Source organism: Botryllus schlosseri, chromosome 1 (genome assembly GCF_051294905.1).
Source record: "Botryllus schlosseri isolate E-star chromosome 1, Bs_hap1, whole genome shotgun sequence".
NCBI lineage: Eukaryota > Metazoa > Chordata > Ascidiacea > Stolidobranchia > Styelidae > Botryllus > Botryllus schlosseri.
Genome location: NC_137236.1, coordinates 34,627,637 through 34,652,968, shown reverse-complemented (window position 1 = coordinate 34,652,968; position 25,332 = coordinate 34,627,637). Strand labels below are relative to the sequence as shown.

Genomic DNA, 25,332 nt, shown 5'->3' with positions numbered 1-25,332 from the left:
AATATGAATATAACGAATATGGTCAGTTGTGTCTAGAACTTCAATTCGAATGGACGGTCGAGTTTGTAAGAGACTATTTACTCATCAAGTGTACAAAGATTCGAGGATAAACACTGAGAAATCAAATTATCAAGATGTTGAGGCTAAGGCCATTCATTTCGTGTTGCGGCAAAGACGGAGGCATTAGATTATGCCTATACGTGCATACCATCCCACCTCTCTACGTGCAAGCGTAATTTAGATTAAAATGTTGTGTTTGAATTATACCGTGGTGCAAGTCTCAGGCAGGTTCTTGTTTCGTGCACTAAGCGTGTATATTCCAGTGTTGTGATGAATCGAGTCACCGTTTTCGTGTGACTTGACTTGACTCGAGTCACTTCGCAAAAATGACTTGACTTGACTTGACTCGGCGCTTCAAAAATGCGGATTGACTAGTGATTCGGAGCACAATTTACGAGTCAATTTCAAGTCATCGAGTAAGCCGTGTCAAGAAAAATAGCTGTGTCTTTGATATGTTCGGATTGTTCTCGATACGCTTGCGTGACGTGCATGCGAGTGACCAATTTCATTCATTCAATGATTTTGCGTTTCACAAATCAATTGACCGCAAACCCAGTGATTGGAGCCCAGTGTTGGGATCAAGTCACTACCTTCGAGTCACGAGTCATATCGAGTCATTTCACATTTTGACTCGAGTCAAGTCAAGTCAATCGGTTTTCGAAGGTAACTCGAGTCAAGTCAAGTCACTCGATTTTTGGAAGTGACACGAGTCAAGTCGAGTCAAGTCAAGTCACGAGTCAAGTCAAAATTCAAGTCAAGTTGCCTTTTTATAGTATCAGGCATGCTTATGTCATTACTAGGGCGATTTTTTTTACCTAAAAAACGCAAGATATTGACCTAAAAAATCTAAATTTTGACATTTTTTGACTTTAAAAAGTAAATGTTGACCAAATTTTGACCCAACGTATGCTAATTAGGTGTCTTCTTACATAATGTTAGAATTGTACTACTTATCTTCATTTCTGCTTCGAACTGTCCGTCCTTACGAAGTAGTTTGCCCTCAAAAAACTTTGTGACTCAAAATGTGACGATTTTTTTACATGAAAAAACTTTATTTCAACGAAATCTGGTCCTATGAAGAATTCCGGTAGTTACAACACGTATTATGGTAAAAATAATTAATATTTGTTCAAATACAACGAAAGATACTTTACTACATTCTCGGGTAGAGAGTGTCTTTCCTTACTAAGTAGCTTGCCAAGAATGGAGAAAGAATGTTCAACTGTAGCAGCTGTTGGCTGACAGCACCGAAGTTGTGCGTACACTGCTGGTGATAAACCGTGTTGTTTCATTCTGACAATGGTGTACATCATAATTTTTCATAATGCGTTCCTTGATATAAAAACCATGCAATGCTTACGCAGTCTTGGTTCACTTAGAATATTGCGGTACGTTGAGCATAACACCATGTAAGCCATGTTTCATTTGAATGTTTATGATTCTCAATGAGCAGACAACGGGCCGTATACAACGGTAGGCCTATAAAGTAGGCTACAAGCTGTAAAATGTCATACGATAAGTTCGCCGACAGTGCAAAATCTACGATACAAACGAAATGCAGGTTGCAAAAAAATTTCGTCTTTGCCAACAATTTTGACATTTTTTGACCTAACGCTACAATTTTGACCTAATTTTGACTTTTTTTGACATGTCAAAAAAAATCGCCCTAGTCATTACACTTTGCTAGCTGTCTGAAATACAGATTGAGTGGTCATTGATTCTGAACCGATGAACGAATATAGAGTTGAATATGCACAGAAGGCGCTCACATATAAGTAGTCTCAGTTTACAGTTGCCAGCAAAAATAGAGAATAGAAAAACCAATTGATAAGATGCAATACATTATCCTCTGCCCTTTTACATATTGATATGATACAATTCGAGCCTGCGCCAATGGTTGAGAAGTAGCCCATATAAACTATATTCGAATTCAAAATCAGTAAAACAAGAGGTTTGGTTAAGGTAGGAACTGAAATAGATAATTTTCTATTATATTACTTTACTACTAGTTTATGGCAACGTAAGCTGTAAGCTTCGATCACTTCGTTTGTGTCAATTTATTTTTGAGAGAACAATGGAGGCTCAGTAAAATGAGCAATCATTGAATGATTGGTTGCTGTCACGGGTTACACACCGTTTTGCGAACATATGCAAGATACAGTGATTTTTATCGACACCGATTAATTGAGGACTTGAAATTGACTCTTTAATTTTGCTCCGAGTCACGAGTTAATCCATATTTCTGATACGACGAGTCAAGTCAAGTCAAGTCATTTTAGCAGAGTGACTCGAGTCAAGTCAAGTCATACGAAAAAGGTGACTCGAGTCATCCCAACCAATGTTCCCTCTAATTTTTCAAGCGTCTGCGCAAACACGCCTACTCACTGCGCAGTCCCTCGGACAACAGTGTGCAACCACCCTCCAATAGGGTGATAAACTAACTACTGGGGGGCTTCGCCCCCCAGACCCCCCTACGGATGTAGGCTTCTTCCGATACTCATCATGTACTTTGGGTGCCCATTTAGCAGTAGCATCCCTAAACGCGCGAAGCGCGAAAAATTTCTATAATTCATGATTGCATCGGCCAATATGATCGGGAATTGCTTATATATTGCTATCAATTGTTATCCTCTACCTGCTCACATAATCAGATTTACCGGTAGAGCTGATCCAGTGAGGTGTGTGGGAATAGATAGGCCCTCTAAATAATAATAAAACATCTTCGGGCGTACCCGTTGATATAATGACTTCTTACATGATGCTATTTCGTGACCCCCTATCTGCTATGTCAAAAGATATTGAAATCGCCAAAACGTACTAAAGTAAAAGACGTACACGATTTCAAATTGGTATTTCTTAACTGGAAAATAATGTTCCCTCGATATGGCATTTGTCTTATTGTGGGATTCGGATCGCCAGGACAGGAACATCCGGCGCCAGCCATTTAGGCGCCCATGGACATGGACAATTACACATATATTTGTATATATCGAAGTTTTCGGTCAGCGCCGGGGCAGTCTTTTTCGCCCAAGGTTTTCTCGCTGCTGATCGTTCTGGCGCACTTCTTGGATTCGCATGTTACATAACCTTTAACTTCATATGTCTTGGCGCGTCATGGTGCGGTAATGGCCGACGCCCAACTGCCCATTTCTATAAATCATGCCTAATTTTTGTTGGGAAAGGGTACCCAATAATCAGACTTCTTACAATAATAAAACGCGCGTAGCGCGAAAAAAAATTCCTGAAAAATTTTAAAAAATACACCATGATATATGTTAATTCTCGAAATAATTTTGGACCCCCTTCGAGCTCGGCCCCTCCAATTGGGGGGTTTGGGGTGCGAAAGTTACGGTCCTGAGTAAATCTTACGCAATGTTCATGCCACGCGAAGAAGACTATCATTCGTTAGTTTCTCGCAGATTAACTTCGAGCTAGCCCATTGTTATTTATAACTTTGTGAAACCAGGTTATTTCGCCATTCCCAGAAAATAATGTGCTATTGTAATGATATCAGTATCGCTCACGTTTACGAGGCCATACTAAAAAATATCTTCCGTGAGGCGCAGGTCCTTGTGAACTCTAATTTCCTCACGGAGCGGAATAGTTACCTTTGCGGGGCGCACTTGTACCTCGGTTTCAGACTTCAGTGATAACACTATTTGGCCCTGGCAATGTTCCATCTTAATTTTCACGAATCTGCGCGCATGCGTGGTCCATTGGACAACAGTGCGCAACAGCTATAAAAAAAACATCATTACTGATGTGCGCAACGTAGATTTTCTGTGCGCAGAGGCCGTTTCAGCACTGCGCATTTGCGCACGTGCGCAGCTTAGAGGGAGCATTGATCCCAACCCTGTTGGAGCCTACAGTCAACTGGTAGGAAAGCAATATAGTAGCAAAGTATCCACCTCTCTTCTAAAGACAGGTCAGTGGTCAGTGGACATTGATGCCCGGTGCTCATCTTAGCGAAACTTCTTGTATGATTTAAATTGTAGTCGGATATATTTTGACTTAATCATACCTTGACTTGACTTGACTCGAATCACGTTAAAAAATCGATTGACTTGACTTGACTCGAGACGAAATTTGCCATGACTCGAGATGATTTGTGACTCGAATGTAGTGACTTGATCCCAACACTGGTATATTCACACCCGTATATCACGGGTGATGGTACGCTACGGTGTGAGCATACATTTTATTCGCTAAGAGGGTGCCACCCTTAACAGCGATCCGTTAATCTGTGCATACCGAACGAGCGGAAGAAACAGTTTAGTATTCCGTAATAATAATGAGGACCATAAGAAAGTGACGGCACTGTTTAGTAAGAATGGGACACGCCATTTGGTTCTGTGTGCAATTTTAACGATATACGTAACATAAAATAAGAAAGATAGATATAAACAATGGACACGTAATAATCTGCCGACTTCACTATGGATGGATATGCCGCGACCGCCTTCGGAATTGCATTGACTCTGACAGGTATATAACTTTCTGTATACTGAATTTGTGAATTGTGAATTTTAATTAGTAGTTAATGACAATATCGAGGCAAGTGACTGACACGATAAGACAACCGAAAGATCCAGGTCGAACGCTGTTGCTTGGGGCATTAGGCAGAGGGAGATGTCGCATGCATGCTTGCGAATCGTCACAATTCTTCGGTCCTATACTCCAATCCTGTGTTTTAAAGCTCTGGTCCGACTCCGGTCCGAAAAACTACGATGATAATTATCTGCTCACAGGGTGGTTTTGAATATTGATTGAAACAATGCAAACAGGGCAGTAAAAACTCAAAGATCCAAACCAACACTCATCTGGAATAATTCCGTCAACTTGGACTTAGCATGCGGTTTATTCCCATGAACGTTTCATTTTAAATTGATTTGAGAGTGGAAGAGGGTAAGACTGTCATATTCTTAGTAAAACTACTGATCCGGCTATGGCCGTGCCAGAAAAAGTACTGATCCGGTTCCAAACGGGCTCCGGCCAAAAATAAGAAAATCCGCCCGGATATCCAATCCGACTTCGGTCCATGCTCCGCCCTAATGTATAGCGGGTGATTCTCGTAAACTAGGGCGTTTTGGACCATGCCTGTTTGTTCATGAATGAAACTTCATGTCCCAGGTGGACACCATAAGAAAGTCTATCAGGGATTGAATCGTGTAGCGAAAGCGACTTCCTAATAGCGCGGTAAATATTGCAGGTATTGTAAATACATAGGTTGCATGATGTAACAGTACTCTCGGGCGTTTCCGGTTGATTAAATGTATCAGACAGTCCAGTTTACCAGAGTCCAAGTCCCTATCGTACTGAACATTAATATTGGAACCGCTGAGTATGATGAATTAGTATATAGTTCTGTTATAAAGGGTCATAACAGTTTTGTTTCCCTGGTAATAGTTGAACTCTCTTTCGGGTAAATTGGATAGAATTGGGGCAAAAAATGATTTTCACCCTCAAGTTCTAATTGTTTCCTACACATAGACCAATACCATCACTGAAGTGTGCGACCAAGTGCGAAAAAGCAAAGGAATTCGCTAAATGAATTCAGTTCAGACCTTTCCTTCATAGCCATGCAATTGACGCAGTGTGTCGGTCTCGGTACAATCTGCAAAGGAACGGAATTCCAATACAACAGCCCACCAGGAAGTGAAAGCTGCAAACAATGGGAGATACCAAAAGCACCGGAAGGTGCTGCCACTGTCATTGAAATAGACAGCGAAAAGAGTGAGGGGATGGTTGAATTCCCGGGTAAGTTAACGGATGGAACCATTGTCCGAAAAATAGTTCTAAAATCAAGCCAAAGCTTGCGCTTTTAGATATTTCCCGGTTATAAACGGAAGGTTTTTCATTTCGAAACGTGACATTTGTTGAATATTGCTATTTGAGAGGTGGCCATCGAACATGCCCCGCAATTTGTAAACCAAGTATTGGGGGAGACAAAAGCGACCATTAGTCCCTGTAAATTGGTATATAAAAAGATTATCTGTCAAGAGTGAGAGAGTGATCAAGATCACCTTGTCAATCGTCATTGTATACTCATGAGAACATTCTGTCAAAAGCGTTTAAGAGATAACTAATTTCCAATGCTAGTTTCTACACATGGATATCAAACAACGGAAAACTAAAAATTGACACGAAAATTTAACCAGAGTCAAAAAAAATTCCAAAGAGAACCGAGACGTCCCGTTTTCTATATACATACGGTCAATGATTGTCGTGTCCGAAAAACAAACAAAAACAAAGCATTTGCGACGGATAGATCTACTAAAATCCTGTTTCCTTGGATAAACATAAGAACGCCTAATCAAATCTAGATGTATAATGAAATCCCCGACTCTATTTTGCGCTACTATTTCCTGATTACAGATATCGGCTCGATCAACCCGAAATACATTTCTTGCATTGTCTACCTGCATAAAGAGTGTCCAGTGTCATTCCGAGGGTGCGACGAAGGGTATATTCAAACTTACAATCATGAAATGGATTCGCCCACGTTAGCGACAGTGAAGACAGGGAGCTCCGTTGTAATGTCATACCGATATCAAGACTGCACGACAGGTAATAACGGAATATACGAGACACGGGGTGGCATCGGCTGTAACTTGATGCCTTCTGCCGCAAGAAATGGTTATAATATTATTTTCAAATACGATTGCACGATTTCCATGTGGCACCATTTTAGTTATAGGTATTATCGGGTATTTTAAATTGTTAGTCGAAATGGCGAGTCGTGGTCAGATCCAAATTTTTGTCAGCCGGTTCCAACACGAATTTTATGTTTCTCTGTCGGTCATTTATAGTAACCAGAAATGCTAAAATGTTCGCTGATCTCATCAAAATTCGTTTAACGGTTCTGCAGAACCGGTAGGCCTACGAACCGCCTGAATTTGCCGACCGGTCCTAAAACAGCCCAAAGGATGTTTCACTTACGCACACTTCAGCTCACAACCAAATACTATATTATAATGACTTTTCCCATGGTATGACGATACAACATGTATTAGAAATCTAATTTAGAATATATGTAAATATAGAATGACTCCGAGATCTTACTGCATGCCTATATGTGTCCCTAATAATCGCTTCCATTCATTTCTAGACGAGCCGGAACAAAACGCTGAATGCATGATGGACTCGGTAGCGAGTTCAATAACAGCAGCAATAGCAACACTTCTTGTCGTCGTGTTTCTTCTCGTCGTTAAATTTATTCTCGAGTGAGTGCAGAGAACTAGAAGATTTTCGAATCAATACAATTATACGCGCGACAACCCAATTTTGTAGTTTGCAGGATTCATTTATTGGCCGACGAGACAGCGAGTATAATGAACATCAAGCTGGGCATTTTACTATTATTAGGGCTGGTTTTAGTTGCACTCAAATCGCGAGAAAGTTGCACTTAATTTTGGAAAAAGTTGCAGTAAAAAGTTGCATTTATAATTTTTGTTGTATTAGTCGGGTATGAGACACTCGAAAGGTTATGTTGTATAACCTAGTTTCTGCAGGTCGTCAAATTTGTTGCTGTACCATTTCACGGACATTCTGGCGAGACCGCCAAAATTTATATTTTTCCCCTACACACAGCAAGAAAATTACGCAATGCGGGAATAATTTTCCCCCAAAAAGTCAAACAGTATAGCGATCACCCCCTACCCCTAAAACAAGTCAAATAACTCACCCTAAACCCCCTAGGTTTGCAAACTTGACCCTAGGCGACTTTAGGAAAATCAAAAGACTGAATATGGTGATGTAGTGAAAATGTAATTTTGGCAGCAGTCTCGCATGGGCGTTCGTGAAATGGGAAACTATCTCATATTCAAACGACTGAATTACAAAAGCGACCTACTTACGTATTGTTCGGACACAGTCGTGTTTGGCAGGGGTAGTTGAACTTTTTGCTTGCAGACCATTGTGTCATAGATAACACAGTGATGCAGCTAACCCATCATACTTTTTGTTATGCAAATCAATGAGAATAGAACTATACCGGAAATAGTTTATAGCATGATTTTAAATCACTCCTTTACATTTTGACACAATATTTGATAAAAGTTGCAGTAAAATTTGGTATGAAAAATAGAGAAAAGTTGCAAAAAGTTGCACTATAAAATCCCTCCAAACAGCTTAAAACATCATTGTACATAAATTCTGAGTATCTAGGAAGCTGTTAAAATCTGTAAAAAAAGTTGCAGAAACTTGCCCTAATTATTAGCATGAGAGTTTATCGTTGTTTTAAAAGAATAAATGGCGGCGCTCATCACCAATCGCCCGTCTGGAGATATGTATCACGACTCATAGTCCTCTCTCCAAAAATGAAGTCACGCAACTGAAACTAAATACTCCCCCTTTTCCGCCGGGTATTAAACATTTGAACTATACTGTCCTGATCCGCATCTCAAACAAAGACATGATTGGCTTTCCGAATTTCATTTGGTTGCTGCTCAAATCCTGTAGCCCAGAGCATGTGTTTGCATTAAAAAGTAATATATGATGGCTGATGGCATAGGGTTACCTTATGTCCTCTTTTAAGAGAATTTGTCCTCTTTTTTGACATTTTTGAAAGTGTCCTCGGAGGACGTCCAAATGTCCTCTTTTTTGAAAATTTTTGCGAAATCCATGTTAATATATTCAATATATTCCGAATTGCGATACCTAAGTGTTGGAGGTTAACCTAGGCTCCTCCTCGCCACCTCATCCGCGTCAGCGGTGTCTTACAAAAAGCCTAGAGGTGGGCCGTGCTATAAGTCGGCAGTTACGGAAAATAAGAAGAATATCGGCCTTGTGTAAATGACCATAGTAGTCGACAAACACCATGAATACCCCCAAAACAAACAAACAAACTGAGATATAGGAAATTAGTACTCAAGTAACGTTGCGGCGGGTATTTCGGAAGTTGATACAGAAAGCTGACCTTATTTTTAGTCAACCAACTGCAGACTCGGAATAAATTGAGCAATTTTTCCGGATTTTACTCCAGTATTGTAGTCTGAAAATTTGAAAAAGTACATGTCCTCATTTCAGATTTCCAAAATATGGTAACGCTATGATGACATAGCACATAAAAATGAAATATTCAGGTAATGCTTTAACTGTCGTATTGCTAAGAGTAAGTGGTTCCACAATCTGATGACATCTGCACTCTGCAGTAATCATTTCAGTACTCACTTTAAATCTACAATTTCATCAGATCAATACACCACAAGAATGTGATACAATGAAAAATTAGGAAGGTGTTGAAGCGATTTGAAACACTTTGAAATCAGGTAGGTGACCTGGGCCTTGGCGATGAACAGAGGAGTCATGCACACTGAATGAAAAGTAAAAGAAGATAATATAAGGGACAAGCGACAAAATGAGGTGGCATGTGACGGAAGGCGACATTGATATGTCAGATCATGGTCGGGTAAACTAGCGGGCTGACTTATTCATTCAGTAGAAATTGCTTGTATTTCGACTTGAATGTGGACATGCTCGGCGACTGTCGGATGGGCGGCGGGATATTGCTCCTTACGTCAGGTCCGGCGATGATCTGTTCCGTACTGTTCTACTCTTGAGTTCCAGCATATTTGATAAAGTAATGATCTTTCAGGTCGAACATATGATATATCATCATTAATAATAAGCTAATTGAAATGATCGAAATGACCTGACACTCTATGTAACGAATGTAATTGAGAATATGGACTTGTTCGTACAGAAGAATATTGCGTGACCGGATTTAAATTTAAAAATTGGCATACTCTTCGCTTTCTATACGTCTGCCGAATGTATATTTGGAGTCATTACTGGACTGGATATGGTCGTGTAACGAAATGCAACCCGGATTCTACACACAAAACCGGAACTGAGTTTATATTTGAAAAGGCAAATATACGCTTATCTCTTTTGGTTCCTCGCAAGCGTTAAGTTTATACGAACATTCTACTTTCGTGCGTCAATCACAGAACCCGTCGGGCATCGAAGAAGCGAATCACCGATGTAGAGATGGCAGAAAACGAAGATAGGATCACTATGGAACTGCGACCTATGTCATCTGACGACGCTCAGGAACAATCTGACGACCCCGAGAGAATGACGTCGTTCACAAGAAAAAGGTGTCTAACATTAGGAATATTGAGAGAGCCTCGGATGATGGCCCAGCTATGCTGGTAGCCAACTTGGACATTTGGACAACTAGAATATTAAATTTCTCAGCTTTTCTAAGTTAGATTTGAATTAGAATTACTGAATTCGCGAAAACTTGGATATTAAGATCAGTTCATAGCAAGTCAGAGTTCGTTGTCACGAGAATGGAAAACGTCAGTACGTGTACAGCAAGCTTGGCTCTTTTCGCACTGTATAGTTCTATCGTATCATTTTAAGAAAAAACGATAAATTACATTCGAATTGAAACTGGAGCATAGAAGAATATCACAAATTAGATTATAATTAGATTACCGGCTTTTACCTCTAATCACAATCAGATGAGACAATTAAAATTACCTAGTTCTCGCAGTGCGTATAGGAGTCGATTCAAAACATTGACAACTGGTATATTCAACAACATACCCTACTTGAGCAGTAGTAGCAGCAAAACTACTCGGCCCTCCGGAAACAAATCTGAATTTGGATTATATATGTAGGCCTATTTGTTCAAATATCAGTAAAGTAACTCTGATTTTCAAAACAGATTGCGTGTAAGTTGGAAAGTCCTGGTTATCAAACTTTCGTAGATCGGTGTTTTACTACACATAATATCGCTGATAATGCATTACATTTAGAGATCAGTGTATATAGTCCAATCGGGAGCTACGATAACGAATATTGTAGGCCCCGGTCAGACCATTTTACCAGGCACAGGCCGGGCTGATTATCTATCACCCGAAGAGGACTCTAATCAAAACCGCAAATATTTCGACTCCATAATATTGGCCAACAATGAGCAATCCCATCACACGAAGTTTTCCATACAGCAATAAAGACTCGGACTCGGAGGAAGATGAAAGTGGTGAATCCGAGACGGAAGAATCGGAATCGAAATCGAAACACGAGAAAAGTAGCTCGAAGAGAAAAATTCGCCTTGAAAGCAGATGCAACTACCTGGCTGACATCGAAGAAGTCAGAGCGTAAGTTATGCTACTACCTGTATACGATTTGGAGATCTCTATTTCACGGTGTTGCATGATTTCGAAGGCTTGGGCGATGGGCATGTATCTTTGTATAATATATTCTCATATAGTATACCGCAGAGGGAACATCTAAATCATGAACCCGTCTTTTACAGGTTGCATATTAAGATTGCCATCACAGTTTTGTATTGTATATAATATTTACTATATGATAACAGTCTATGTTTCTCAATTCTTTCGAGAGCACGACCCACAAGACTCTTTCTTGTAATCATTTTAAGAGATTAGTAATATTTTCTCATATTTCCCGACACCAATGGACGTGGGTTTGAATCCCGGTTCTGACCAACTTCTGCGCGTCGGAGGTGTCTCTGGGCTCCTCATCGCCGACCTCACTACTACGGTAAAGCATTGTAAAAGCCGTGCTATAAGTCGGCAGCAGAGACAACAATGGGGACGCATGGGAGCGAGAGAGAATGAAGAATGACTGCGAGAGAGATTCAAAGACGTTCCCAAGAATACCAAAAAGCAAAAGACCTATGGACATTATGAAATTCGTGTCGTGGAGCACAAGACCTAAAAAATCGATCAGCCCCAGTGTGTTGTGCCCAATAATACAATACAAAACTTTCTCATACAATACAAACGATTTCAGACGCAAACCTAACTACCAGGTTATTTGAGATTTGGAAATGTAACATAGTCATATTAAATATTAACATCATACAATCGAAGATCAAATTCCTGTCCCATTATTGCTGTTTTTTTTTAACAGACTTCATATAATGTTGTATTATCCGGGATAGCGTTAAACTAATATTTATGCACAATGCACTATCGCCTTCAAATTCATACGCAACTGTGACAATGCACCTCACAAATATAACAATGGTTCAATCCATTAGATATTCCAATCTCTGTAGTTCCAGTATAGGCTATACTTACATGTTCTCCAGTTCTCACATGTTCTCCAGTTCTAGACTGTTTGACTTGGAAAGATTTCATTTGATTCTGGGATGTTGTCTACATTCTTAGGAAGAAGCTCGAACTGGTGCAGATAAAAGGCAAGCGAAGTACTTCGTTATCCGCTTGTTCAACGATTGCTGAGACGAATACGCCCTCGAGTTCAGATACTGACACGGAAAAGTGAGTCTCAGAAACTTGGAGTGAGGACACAGGCAGAGCCAGAAAAGTGGCGCTGCGACGTAACAAGATTGGCTGAGACATAGCATGCTTGTAGCAGTAACTTGGAGGTGACTACCAGAGGTGGCCAGTAACGAAGTACATCTACCTTTTTGGAAGTACCCAAGTAGTTTTCCTCTACTTCTGGTACTTATGCAAGTAGATCTGATTTTCTCTACTTCTACTTCGTAATATTTTGTGATCTACTTACTTATTTTTCTCTATTTTCATATTGTCAAGTAGAAGTAGTTTAATCCCCCAATGCGAAAGATAGCCTGAGGAATTTCGGCACTGTTTTCACGGAGTACCAACATTTATTATTCATAAAAGTCAAGTAAAGTCCAGAAATTTTGTTGCGCTTCGCGCATAGTAGTGATGGAGTGACAAGTATGTTTTCATGAAAGTATCAGTTAATATAATTTAGGTATCAGATTGCTTGGTTCCTCGCACACCGCATTGTCGCCCATATCAAATATTTCATCACAGTAAAGATAGCCCACCATAACGTTTGAAACTACCGTTTCGCAATCTAGCAATGACCTATAATATCGTAATCTAGCAGCCTATTGCGTGTCTTGCTAATCTGGAAAATCAGGATTTTTTTAACGGTACACCTGTTTTAGCAGATCACCTTTAAAGATTTATGGACAAAAGACATGAAATATATTTTTTTGCTCTTTAGAAGTAGTATTTGTATTTCACTTTCAATTACGAGTTTCATACTTTGACTTCTAATTACTTTCAGTTATTTTGTCTGCAGAACATACATGTTGAAGCATGAAAGTCAGAGTAATAATGCCTCTATTTTCCGAAAATAACGCTACACTAAATATAACTTTTACGTTCTCAATATTCGTTATTAATGTATACTTATCGGGCGAAGTGATGAAACCTTATCCGATACAACTTCTACGTATTGCTCTTCGCCTAAACTTGGGGCCTTATAATATGGGGTAAGGCGCTATGCCATGATATTATCAAAAATGGGGTCTTCTGGTAAACAGCCGCATAGCTCAATTTGCAGCTTTTGACAGTCCATGCGAACGAATTAAGACTGTTTTCAAAACTACTTACTTACTTGAGTAGATTTAAAGTCAGTCAACTCTACTTATACTTAAAGTAGTTTCAGGTGGCTAATTGAAGAAGTACTTCTACTCGTACTTGAGTATATTTTTTTCGTCGCTACTTCTACTTCTACTTGAGTAGCTTTCTTGACTACTTTGACCACCTCTGGTGACTACTTCTAAAATTGAGAGATGCATCATCCACTATTGCCTATGCAAGAGTTTGTATATTTCGAAAAACACTTAGTTCAGATGATACAAGAGCCATTTTGCTCCGTTGTCATGACAATTCCACTCGTACAAGTGATACAAAGATACCCCAAAGCATTTGAAATATACGTGGTAGAATATTTGCTTAGTTGTGATCGATTTATTTGAATTGCTGCCACATTATAATTGATTAATGTCGTGGCACGCAAGACCTAACGGTGATAGGCGACACTCCCTTTCTTCTACCAAATAAATAATAATAATAATATACCCCAAAGCTACATTCTACTTCATAAAGTTTTGCCTTAACAACTATTACTATAAAGTAGGATTGGAAGTAGTCAAAAGAGAGAACCACTTGAGTAAGTGTAGTCGAGTAGGAAAAACCTACTCGAGTAGTCTGAAGAGTAGTAGTAGTATATATATACTTCGCTACTGACCAATGACCATCTGTATTGATAATATATAAATCTTATATGTTGCGGTCAGTTTAAGGTATATATGTGACTTTACATTGATAATATCTAGTCCAGAGCAGGGTTCGCTTACTCAAAACGGGTCGTGGGCCACTTTTCAAATTTCGTAGAGGCCGCGGGCCTCAAGAATGCAATATCGAGACAAAATAGGCCACGCAGTTGAGCAACCACATTTTAAAACATTACGTCAGTACAACGCCGTGCTCTCTAACATGAGCGTTTGGCATAGTTACCACAACCGAAGTAATATTTTATTTAAAATGTAGAAAAGGAACAGGAAATATCATGATTATCAAATTCACTTTATTTTGAACTATGGGATTCGCACGATATACCTAACAACACTTTTCAGCTACTAAAGAATCGATATTAGGGCTAGCGGTAGGCTACACGTTACCGGCTGTAAGACTGTCTCCTCCTAAAGCTTGATATTGTGGAGAAACATTCAGCCGTTTTCTAAGCGTCTCGGTTTTGGCAGTTTCTGGTCATTTGCTCGTCAAGGCAATATGTCTATATTCATATCAGCTGATTGTCCCTCGATCGAATGATGTTTCCATAACCGCACCCGTTCAGCTCGTGAGGAATGATGATGTTGGGCACAAGTGAATAGGTTATTTTGAAACAACAACAATATTTTGAAATTGAAGTCAATTTCAGCATGACAAAACGCTTTACTGGTAGCGTTATTTCGAAATCTCATATCGGTTTGCGGGCCGCTAAATATGACCTGCGCCCACCGGCCGCGTGTTGTTGACCCCTGATCCAGAGCATATCTACTATTCGCAGCGACAAATCGGGCAGCAGCGGAGATGTCAAAACTTCCACAGACAATACGATTGATAAATTCGCAGGGGACCCGGACGTGCGGTCGGATGACGTAGCTAAGTAAGTACCGCCTCTCAATTATGCGGACAATTTCAGCATTCGCGAGTCCAAATTCTCGCACATGATGAAAGAACATGAATGTACAAAATAGCGGAGATTGTAAATTTGTGACTCTACATCATATTAAAGATTATTTGGTATTTCTTCGGCCATACCTAGTGACAAATCTGTGAGTTGATCACGAATATTCCGGTATTTTGCGTATCTTTGCACTATACTTGTTTCATATGCTGCGATGCGACCATTCGATGTTTACAGCCTTCCATAGCAGAAAGTAGTACTGAAACTATAATTACCGTTGACAAATTAACTATTAGTGGCTAGGAGCGTGTTATTTCATTACTAAAAAATCATATCTTCCAACTCAACTCCAATCGTTAAAATTTATAGTGGAATCAGATTCGAGTACTCGCTTCATTGTGCGTTACCCCGATGTATGGTAATATAACACATACAATAAGCTTTCGATATGCGCAATGAAAGGCACTCGTTAATTCACGAAGCTGCTCTGTTATTGTGCAATTGTAGTATATGAAGCAACCGTCTAGCCAGAATCATAACAAGGGTGCGGAAAAAATCTGTAAACGTCTATGCTTGCTCGAGAAACAATTGTAGCCAATAGACCTCGCAGCGGCTTTCAAACACTCGATCAGTACAGGTAGGAGTACTGCTACTGCATGTGGTTCCATCGATTGCCCAGTAGCGAATCTACGGACCACGTTCGGGTTGAGGAATCCATAATATGGACGTGTATCCTCAACAAGGCCGATATTTTCGGAATAGAACACGCAACACGTCGTTTGGATTGCACCTCGCTCAACGAAACAAGACAATTCAGCGGTTTGTCTAAACGACATGTCGCGAGTTGTTGTCAGTTTTGGTTATTTTCCATTGTTGTGCAGGAAGATACATTCATTTCCCGGTGCAGTGCACAATATAGGATAGCTATAACCAGAAAACGGATTGTTACCATGTTCTATGCGTAGGTCATATCAGAAATAACTAGCTGGTGCAATACTAGTTAGAGAGAAGTGATATCGTAAAGTTAAACTCTCAAGTATAGAAGTGGCATCAGAGCTTCCCGGACCAGGCTAGAAATGCGGAATTAAATTACAAGGGACTTCGAACGTGTTTGGGATAAAGAGTAACCATTTCGGAGTGCGGTTACAGGTTTTACCTAACGGAATTGCTAGACATAATATGAATGAATCCATTTACCAGTTACCTTAAAATATATTAACGATAAAAGGGACTCAACTGAGCAGCAGCGTACAGCGAACGAACCAAATGAAGGAACCCTAACATACAAAAAAGAGGAAACGCAAACCGGGCATAAAGAGGATAATACCGGCGTCGCAAACGAGCCCCAAGGAGATTCCTTGTATGCCACAGCCGAGTCAATTAGATTGTAAGTATACAATTATACATAGCCTACATATCCCTCATTTCCGTAAGAATTCAAATTATATTTGGCTCGTGAAGACGGTGTGAAACAGCGTTATGCTAGTGTTCAAGTAAAAGTTTTATTTGGTTCAATTACACCCAATCACCAATTAGAATTGTCCGAATTCGTCTGAAACTGTGATTTCTAGGATCGTTTTGCAATTAACCAGTGACAGATTCTCTAAATTACCGAGATGTATTCTTTAGACGGAATGCAGAAAAAAGGGAACAAAATTCTATGATCATTTCACAATCGACCATGTAGGTAGATATACCGGTGGCTTTACTCGTTATACCACACATGTTGCTTGAAAGTCAGCGATTGTTCGATATTTAGTAAACTCGTATACCGCGCGTTCCCGTTGGCTCACATAAGTTCTTTTACGTGCTCTTCCTTTAATTTTATAGAAACAAACTTGAAAAGAAGAAAACGGACACGATACAATTAAAAATAACTACAGAAACTTCAAATCCAGGCGACCAAGCATCAGGTGGACTTCCACGCGACAACAGCATGATGCAACGGTAGGTTTCAAGTTATATATGTATCACTGGCATCACCATTGGCATATTAGTCAATACGTGAATACAGCACTTATGCCATTATATATCTATTCTATTATTACCGCGACAGAAATGAGTTTATGATACAGCAAAACATGCGCAACGCCAATATTTTGGCTAGGGCTATATTTGAAACAAACGGTGTTTTAAAACACTTTGGTTAAAAGATGTGTTGAACAGTGTTTTAAAAAAAGGCCTTTTTAAAAAATATTGTGTTTTTTGTAGTTGTAAAATTATGCCATAATTGTGTAAATACTTTACAAAAAACACGTTTGAGTCTTTGGACAATTATCACCCAATATAGCCGGCGTATATCGATATGGGATGGTTGGAACCGTCAAAATAGTCTTTTCAACAGCAATAGTTCATATATGTTTCGTCAACGGAGCTATTTTTACCCTATATTTTCAATTGTTAATGTCAATCCACTATTACGTCACAATTGAATAATCGTGACGTCATGGCTTTAAAAAAACATAAAAAACAATAAAAAAATGTTTTAAATTAGGGCCTTGTTTTAAACATTTTTGTTTTAAATTGATTTTTGTTCTAAATGCAGCCCTAGTCTAATCTGTGATGTTTTGGATTACGATAAAACCAGGATTCAAGGTTTCGGTGGTGGGAAGTTAAAAAGACAGTGTCGAAACGGGAACTTCCGCCGATGATATATTTACTTTTTCGAAACGGATGTAGGTATACTCGAAAAGCGGCTTCCAACCCAACCCACACCTTATGAATGATAAGGATCGTTCTTTACATTGTAGCCACTAGTGGGCAACACAGCGCTGTGATAAAACAATGAAAGAGTACGAATTTGGGACGGTTAGTTTGGTTACCAAGTATTAAAATCACTGAGAGAATGATGAAACTAAGATATTATCCAAGAACTATCCCAATTACGACGAATTCAGCCCCCAGGAAAGTATTCTACAGCTCGTCATTATGAAATCATAGGTCACGTGGCTCCTTACCGAACTCTGATGTAAGTCTCACCTTGTAATATCAAAATCTGTACATTCTGTAGGCCTACTATATTTTGTCAGCATCAAATGCATGATTCAAGTTTCAGTATAACGGGTTGAACTGGCTATCCGAGACTAAAATATCCCAAATTCTGGAATTTGAATATCCTTACTATAGCCAATTCAAGCCGTGAGGTTCATTCGTGAGCAAGCGAACAAATCTTGGTCCTAGTAACAGGATGTCGCTTGTATTGAAGTAATGAAGTAGATCATTCGTGCGAGATGGATATTAAATTCAGTGAAGACTCAAGCTCGCATCTTCTCAAGTCCTGTGGTAAAATATAACCGATTTTATATATTTAGGTCGTAAATCGATCTCTTCAAATTCACTGGAGCGGTCATGTAGTTAGCGTTGCTACTCAAGTAGAATTAGAATGAATGCCGTTACTTTCTACTCTATTGCAAGTAGAAGTAGAAAATGAAGATATGAAAAACTCTGAGGTAAGTATCTTCGAAAAGTAAAACTGGTTTTTGTGTGGCGTACTGTTTGGAGTCGATCGTAGGTCGCCGCTTTCGAAATAGCAAGGTACATCCTCGCGACTCACGCGAAATGACCAATGATATTACTGAGTTGCAATTTTCGAATTGATGTTCAGTTATCAGTATACAGACGCCCAGTTTTAAAGCAAATACAAGCCGAACTACTTTCTATTATTCAAAATACAAAGGATGAAAGGTAAAAATGTGTGCCTAAAAAACTGTCAAGTAGTATTGGAATTAACCTAAAACATAAACACTTGAGTAAATAGTGTAAGTAGGCAACATCTAATCGAGTCATTGGAAAATGTAGAATTATTTCGTTACTGTCTTACTGACGGTGTTACGATGGATAAACTTCCTGCAACTCATACTGAATGAGATCCGCCTATATTTATCAATGAATTGCAGGGATGACGCAGATACCGCCCAAGGCCCCGTTCCTTCCAAGTCGGCAGATGAAATCGGAAAGGATGACGCGCCCAAATCGAGGCGTGGGGAATCCAATTATGTACCAGTCGACGAAATACGAAAGTAAGAATACTCAATGAGTTACCGCGAATGATCTTTTTCCAAAACTCAGAATCCGTCTCTGTAGTCGATCGAGTCAATACAAATGATCTTATTTCACTGATGTATGTACAAGGCATTTTACGATGGTAATGCATGAGATAATAGCATGGTCCAAATACTGAATACTGTATTCGTAACGTAGGCGCATACGGTTAAGTCTACGGGTGATTATGGTATAAGAAATATCATAGCCACCAACTATTTAGCAATTTCTGTTATAACGGAAACCACGATTCTGTTAAGAGATATTATCCAGGGGTATGTGTACTCCAATATTCCAGCGTTTTTTTGTACAGCTTATGAACTGGTACAGGGCCAGAATGAACATAATTTCCCAGGATGTACCATGGAGTTGACACGTATTCAGTCGAAATAAACCATATTCAAACGTTTGCTGATGATAAAGTACGTAGAGAAAATGCAGCCTATCAATCTATTACCAACAAAAATGTACCCAGCTATACTATGTGGTACACACTCAGGCAGTCGCCAAATCCACACGACACTCTAGTGACCACAACCAAATTTCCTCAAACTGTTAATGAATCACTATTCACTATGAATGACGAAGTTCCAGTTTAAAGCACCAATATTCTTTCCCTTTCTATTCCGGTGTATGTAGTATATAATGAAAGTTAGTAATCAGGGTCACATCACGAAATACATGGTCATCAATTTAATTTTATGAGTGAACACCATCGCCATTGTGCAGCTGGCCTTGGCGGTTTGTGCGCAGCCGTTATGGGATAATGATATACATCTGCATTATCATGCATTCACGTCGATACTGGGACCATAGGTGATACACAGGTGGATGGAGCGACGTAAGCACTTGTGATACGAATGTATGCCCGCCATCATCATCAGCTTAGCAATTATAACATGCAACGCGTACTTCGTCTCTTTTATGTTGCTGGTAGCGGAAAATCCGGTCATTGTTTTATGTCAAACTAAGTAAGAGTATGCCTACAGTCAAATCAATCCCTTTATCCAGTTCATGAGTCAGAGATGGGAAGTATCGTATAAAATGATGATAAATGCAAAACCTGTTTGAAGGAAAAAAGCTGAGGACGCAAAGAATAAAACGAGAAAATCCAGCCAGGAAGTTCAACGGACGGAAATTGAAGCTCTTAAATCATCCCAAGGGTAATAACATTGCAGTAGCATTTAAAAATGCTTATTGATCAATGATCATACAGAACAGAAGACTTACCGATGTGAACCATGCCGTATTTTAATCATTTGGCTCAGTTTTGTTTAGCGGAATATTTCGCGCCCCGCTAGCAATTAATGGTACAAAAGCGTCGCATGACGCCAAATACATCTAGAACTGTTCCGAGCGATATTTCAATACCCTGTATCACAATCTTGTGGTGATTTCCAACCATATCTATACGAGTAGAAGCCGACATGACATGTAACCTATTTTTGTGCTTTATAGAAACACAGCGGATGCTACAGTGAAACCTGGGTCAAGCAGCGACCGTGGGCATGAAGATGCTAGTTGCCCGAATTCTGGAAGCGAAATCGTTGCGTCCAATATAAAAAACGGAACAGCTGCGAGAAAGGCTTCCGTTTGCGTTAATGTGGACGAACTGAGAAAGTATATGTCGTTTGTCTTTCGGCATCTCCAAATGCCATATCCTATTTTACTACATTTAAATATCTCTTACACGGTCTTATCAGATCGGCATTTCAAGCATCTTCTGGCCAGTACACTCCCTATTTTTTCCTCTTTCCCCTCACCACCTAAGTCAATGACCATGTAAGATTAAATACGGGGCCGTATCAGTCAGAACATGTTTAAACGAACTGAAAATATATGATGTAATATGTTTCTCGAATACTGAGCTCCTCCAAGCGCAGTGACGATTTGAGCTTGATAACAAAATATTGATTGGTCACCAACATTTGCAATTGGTTACCGCACTATATTTCAGCCACACCCTGACAAAAGCTTCCGTTCCCCATTCGTGTTTATTTGGTTATGCTTCCTAGAACCATATCGGGCACCGCAGCTTCAAACAGCAAGAGCAAGGATGACGCTTCAAGCAGTACAAAGTCTGGAAGCGAAATCACAGTGTCCAAGATAACAAACAGAATCCTATCGAGGAAACAGTCCGACTACGTTAATGTGGATGAACTAAGGATGTAGGTCTATACCAGTGGTTCTTAACCTTGCCTCCAGCGCCCCCAAGGGGCGCTGGCGATTTTGAAGGGGGCGGAAACGCTGAGGGGGCTCAGGGGGACGCTGGGCTCAGGGGTGCGCTGGAGAAAAATGGCTTCGCAGTAGATGATGTGGTGGTAGGACATATCCCTAATGAGTATTCAGAGCAAATTAACACCAAAAACTTCGACATATACGTTTAATTGTCCATGGGCGCCTAAATGACTGGCACCGAATATTCCTGTCTTGGCAATCTGAACCCCAGAAGACGAATTCATCTGGCAGGGAAAAATTACATGCCAGTGAAGAAATCACAATTTATAATCGTGTGCGTCTTTTAGTTTAGTACGATTGGGCGACAGGGATATCTAAAGCTAGATATTCCTGTTGGGCGACATCCCTGTTGGGCAATTCTATATTTTTTGATATAGCAGACAGGAGGTCACGAAATAACATCATGTAACGAAGTCATACCAACGGGTTCGCCCGCCCGAATATGTTTAGTTATTAGTTACGGGCCCTACAGTTTCCAAAACACCTCACAATGTTCGCTCTACGTTTTGACGAGTCTGCGCACACTCAACAACTCACTGCGCAGACCCTTGGACAACAGTGCGTAACGACTAAAAAAAGGTCATAACTTCGGATTTGTTGAGCGCAACGTAGATTTCTGTGCGCAGAGACCGTGTCAGCACTGCGCACCTGCGCAGCTTAGAGGGAACATTGCACCTCACTCAGCTGTAACGGTAAATCTGGTAACGTGAGCAGAGAGGACAAGAAATTGATTACAAGATATATGCAATTCCCGATCTTACTGACCGATTTTATCATGAATTATCGAAAGTTTTCGCGCTTCGCACTGGCTCGCTAAACAGTACAGCTGATTTCGTGTCTAAAGCGAACAACGTGATGGGGGGCGTTCGGTTTATCACCCTATGGGAGCCCAAGACCTAAGTTTTTTCGGGGGGCCAGACGAAGTGCCGTATCGTTCCTGCCCACGGGTATACGCACGAAGATGTATAATTATTATTGAGGGGTCCTACCTTTTCAATCACACATCATTCAGCTCTACCGGTAAATCTGTTTACGTGAGCAGAGAGAGGCTAAAAATTGATATCAATATACATGCAATTCCCGATCATATTGACCAATTCAATCATTAATTATTGAAATTTTTCGCGCTTCGGGCGTCTAGGCGACAATAGCTGGCTTAGTAAACGGACACCCAATGTAGATGAATAGTATCAGCAAATAGCGGATAGCCGAAGGAGGGTCTGGGGGCGAAGCCCCCCGGAAGCCTGGCTTATCACCCGATGGGGGAACCCAAGACCAACGTTTTTTTTAGGTGGGTGGGGGGGGGCTGACGAATTGCGGCCCTGGTAACGAATTAATTGTACCTACGGGAACGCCCGAATATGTTTAATTAATAATTACGTGCCCTTTATTTACCCATACAACAGCTCACTCAGCGCTACTGGTAAATCTGATTACGTGGGCTGAGAGGATGAAAAGTTTATAGCGACTTATATATGTAATTACCACCTATTACTTCATGCATTATAGAAAATTTTGGTACCTTAGGGCGACCAGGCCACACAAACTTTGCCTACCATCGAAATCACGCTGCGGCGTTCTTGGGGGCGAAGCCTTCAGAAGTTTGGTTTATCACGCTATGGGTGCGCAAGGCAATCGTTTTTAGGGGGGTTGACGAAGTGCTGTTACGGCCCTCCCTCTTAGTCATTGTATTTATTACATTCCTTACAATATGAGGTTGGGGGGCGCTGGAGCACGATAATTTTTGAAAGGGGGCGCTGGAGGAAGAAAGGTTAAGAACCACTGGTCTATACGATGAAATTATATTCCTCAATGACAGAATTCCTTGTCCAAATCCTGTTTACGATTCAAATTTGAGCTAAAAGTGTTAATTAGCGGCAAATTTTCGTGTACGGTCCGAGACATGACAGGATACGAGCTTCGATTTCGCTCTATCGGGTTGTATCAGGATTTAACTGAATATATCAATTAGGAAATGAACCGCAACAGCATATTTTCTTATAACCAATTCGTGTTAAGGTACCAAGCGGATAAAATGAAAGAGAATCCTACCGCGCGAAGTTCAGAACTCGCAATTGAGAAATCAACGGGCGACACAAAGAAATCACCAGGGTAACTTGGAATGTTTAATTCGGGGAATTTATTTTTCCCAAACCAGTTACCATTGAACATTCTCCATCGCACCATCACATTCCTAGATAACATATCAGCAATTTAACCTCCTATAGCTACAGGCGACGTCTTTAACAATGAACCAATCCAATGTACTTCGTAGCATGTAATGGAAGTCGCAACTCGAAAGTTAAACCATAAACTGCTTGTTGGGAGTTTATTAAAATCACAACAGCTCTGGTAGGAGCCGCTATCATTGTGCATCTGATGAGGTCTAACTTGAACGTTTCTCGAAGTGTGGCTTATTCGTTGTCTGTATTATCACATAGTTCCTATTGTGACGATTTCCGTTAATGTCTGTATAACCGACCTAGTTTTATTTTTTAGATGAAACGACGATCCATCTGGGAACTGAAGAAAACGCCAGAATCTCAATATACCCGCAAACCGGACTCACCAACGAATGTTGCTTAATTATGTGTTTAACCAGATTACGTAAACTAGAAATTAAGGATATACACTATACAGTATAAACGTTGGACTATGTCACAAAATTCCATTCCAAATGTGTTGGAAACATCGGGATATGACGCGAGGTATAGCCAAATCTTTCGGATGTAATCCAGCCGATGGACCGGACATATATCATGTCTAATGATCCGCTAATGTTTGCAACTAGAAGTTGAGATGAAATGGTCAAATTTATTTTACGTCTGTATCATCATAATACATCGATCATGAACACTTCTACAGGCACACTGACACGCATGCATCTGCATTTTCGATTGATTGCTTTTGCAATAGGCTATACAGAAAATACTGTGTTAACTGGATATACTTTCAACCGATTACCATTTCGTTGAGCGTTCAGCAGTCTGTAAAGTAAGTTGCAATGTATTATATATTAAAATATCTAAAATTTGATGTTTTTCGCGTGATGATGTGACTGCATGATTTCTAATACTAAATCGTTTGGAAATCAGAAAAAGACCCGATGAAACAGCGCACTCACAAGGAATGGAAAGACCAAGAAAGAGCCGTGGAATAGAGACTAACACCGAAAAAGGAACTGTGAAACCGGGCCCTAGGCCGAGGTGGATGTCAGTTTAAGAGAACGCTACTGCAACCGCATCTGGTCGTTCGGCATCCTCCTATGTGTTCATTACATCGCATTGTACATTTTGTGTGTCTTGTTCAGTTGAAAACATAATCTGGCGATTATTGATATTATTATTATTATTGCTTGTGCGACTCCAGCCATACGTATTATATCGGTATGAGTTCGACAGTTTCATCCATACCTATTACCCAACATATCGCGTGTGTTTTTGCTACCTCGACGCTGAGATAATAATCATCACATGACGGTTTCCACATATGACATGAAATGATTATGATATGGTATATGGTATAATTGAGCATTTAACTTTTAAAACAATCAGTCTTAAAGAACACTCCCAAGAGCGCCATGAAAATGCAATGCCTTCAATATAGCCTCGAAATGCAGCAATTTCCGTCACACATTCACTGCCCCATCCCCGTCTATACACCGTAATCGAACTTCGACCGATGTAACATTATTGTTTATTTACCTGCGGTCATGTCTTTCTGAACAGGATCGAAGTCTATGCAAAGATGGTGCGATTTATCATTTGCATTACAACATATTCGATCGTGTTATGAACCTTGCCCCAACGCCCCGAAAGAGCACATCGCTAATTTTCTGCAGTCATTGCAACTCAATCGCATATAATTGCTCCCATACAGTTGAAATATGCTCGGGGCATGATTTCCTCGACAGGTAAAGCTGATTAACGTCGCGGTGCAAAAGGCCAGGAAAGGCGACAAGTGCCACGGTGTTGTGACCATTAATAATAATAAAAATAGTAATTATAATAACATTCGGCGGCATTGTTGCGTTTCAACTCT

General features: G+C 40.1%; 3 protein-coding genes across 7 annotated transcripts in view; 2 read left to right on the top strand and 1 right to left on the bottom strand.

Annotated features, from left to right (window-relative positions):
• The window catches only part of LOC145435743 (armadillo repeat-containing protein 1-like), a 391,422-nt gene that overhangs the window by 45,304 nt on the left and 320,786 nt on the right, over window positions 1-25,332 (bottom strand). The gene's annotated exons all lie outside the window — the stretch shown is intronic.
• Window positions 1-25,332, top strand: part of LOC145435598 (uncharacterized) — a 260,078-nt gene that overhangs the window by 87,156 nt on the left and 147,590 nt on the right. The window lies entirely within an intron of this gene.
• Window positions 4,333-24,327, top strand: LOC145435608 (uncharacterized). Of its 4 annotated transcripts, none has more exons than XM_080312911.1 (16): window positions 4,335-4,545; window positions 5,638-5,817; window positions 6,436-6,627; window positions 7,169-7,283; window positions 10,011-10,160; window positions 11,019-11,171; window positions 12,210-12,320; window positions 14,893-14,991; window positions 16,241-16,372; window positions 16,843-16,959; window positions 18,909-19,031; window positions 20,127-20,216; window positions 20,512-20,673; window positions 21,069-21,221; window positions 23,311-23,403; window positions 23,791-24,327. In XM_080312911.1, exons 1-16 carry the CDS (start codon window positions 4,497-4,499, stop codon window positions 23,792-23,794), a joined length of 1,923 nt encoding a protein of 640 aa, XP_080169037.1. In that variant the 5' UTR covers window positions 4,335-4,496; the 3' UTR covers window positions 23,795-24,327. The 4 variants fall into 4 exon arrangements, with proteins under 4 accessions (XP_080169046.1, XP_080169037.1, XP_080169028.1 ...); XM_080312902.1 differs by having other exon boundaries at window positions 16,241-16,399; XM_080312920.1 differs by lacking the exon at window positions 12,210-12,320 and having other exon boundaries at window positions 4,333-4,545; window positions 16,241-16,399.

What these genes read in the sequence shown, in the direction of transcription:
- LOC145435608 (XM_080312902.1), top strand. Translation starts at nt 4,497, where the DNA reads ATGGATGGATATGCCGCGACCGCCTTCGGAATTGCATTGACTCTGACA. An exon ending in TCAGATACTGACACGGAAAA is followed by an intron (nt 12,321 to 14,892) that starts GTGAGTCTCAGA and finishes TACTATTCGCAG; the next exon opens with CGACAAATCGGGCAGCAGCG. An exon ending in AATGTGGACGAACTGAGAAA is followed by an intron (nt 20,674 to 21,068) that starts GTATATGTCGTT and finishes TATGCTTCCTAG; the next exon opens with AACCATATCGGGCACCGCAG.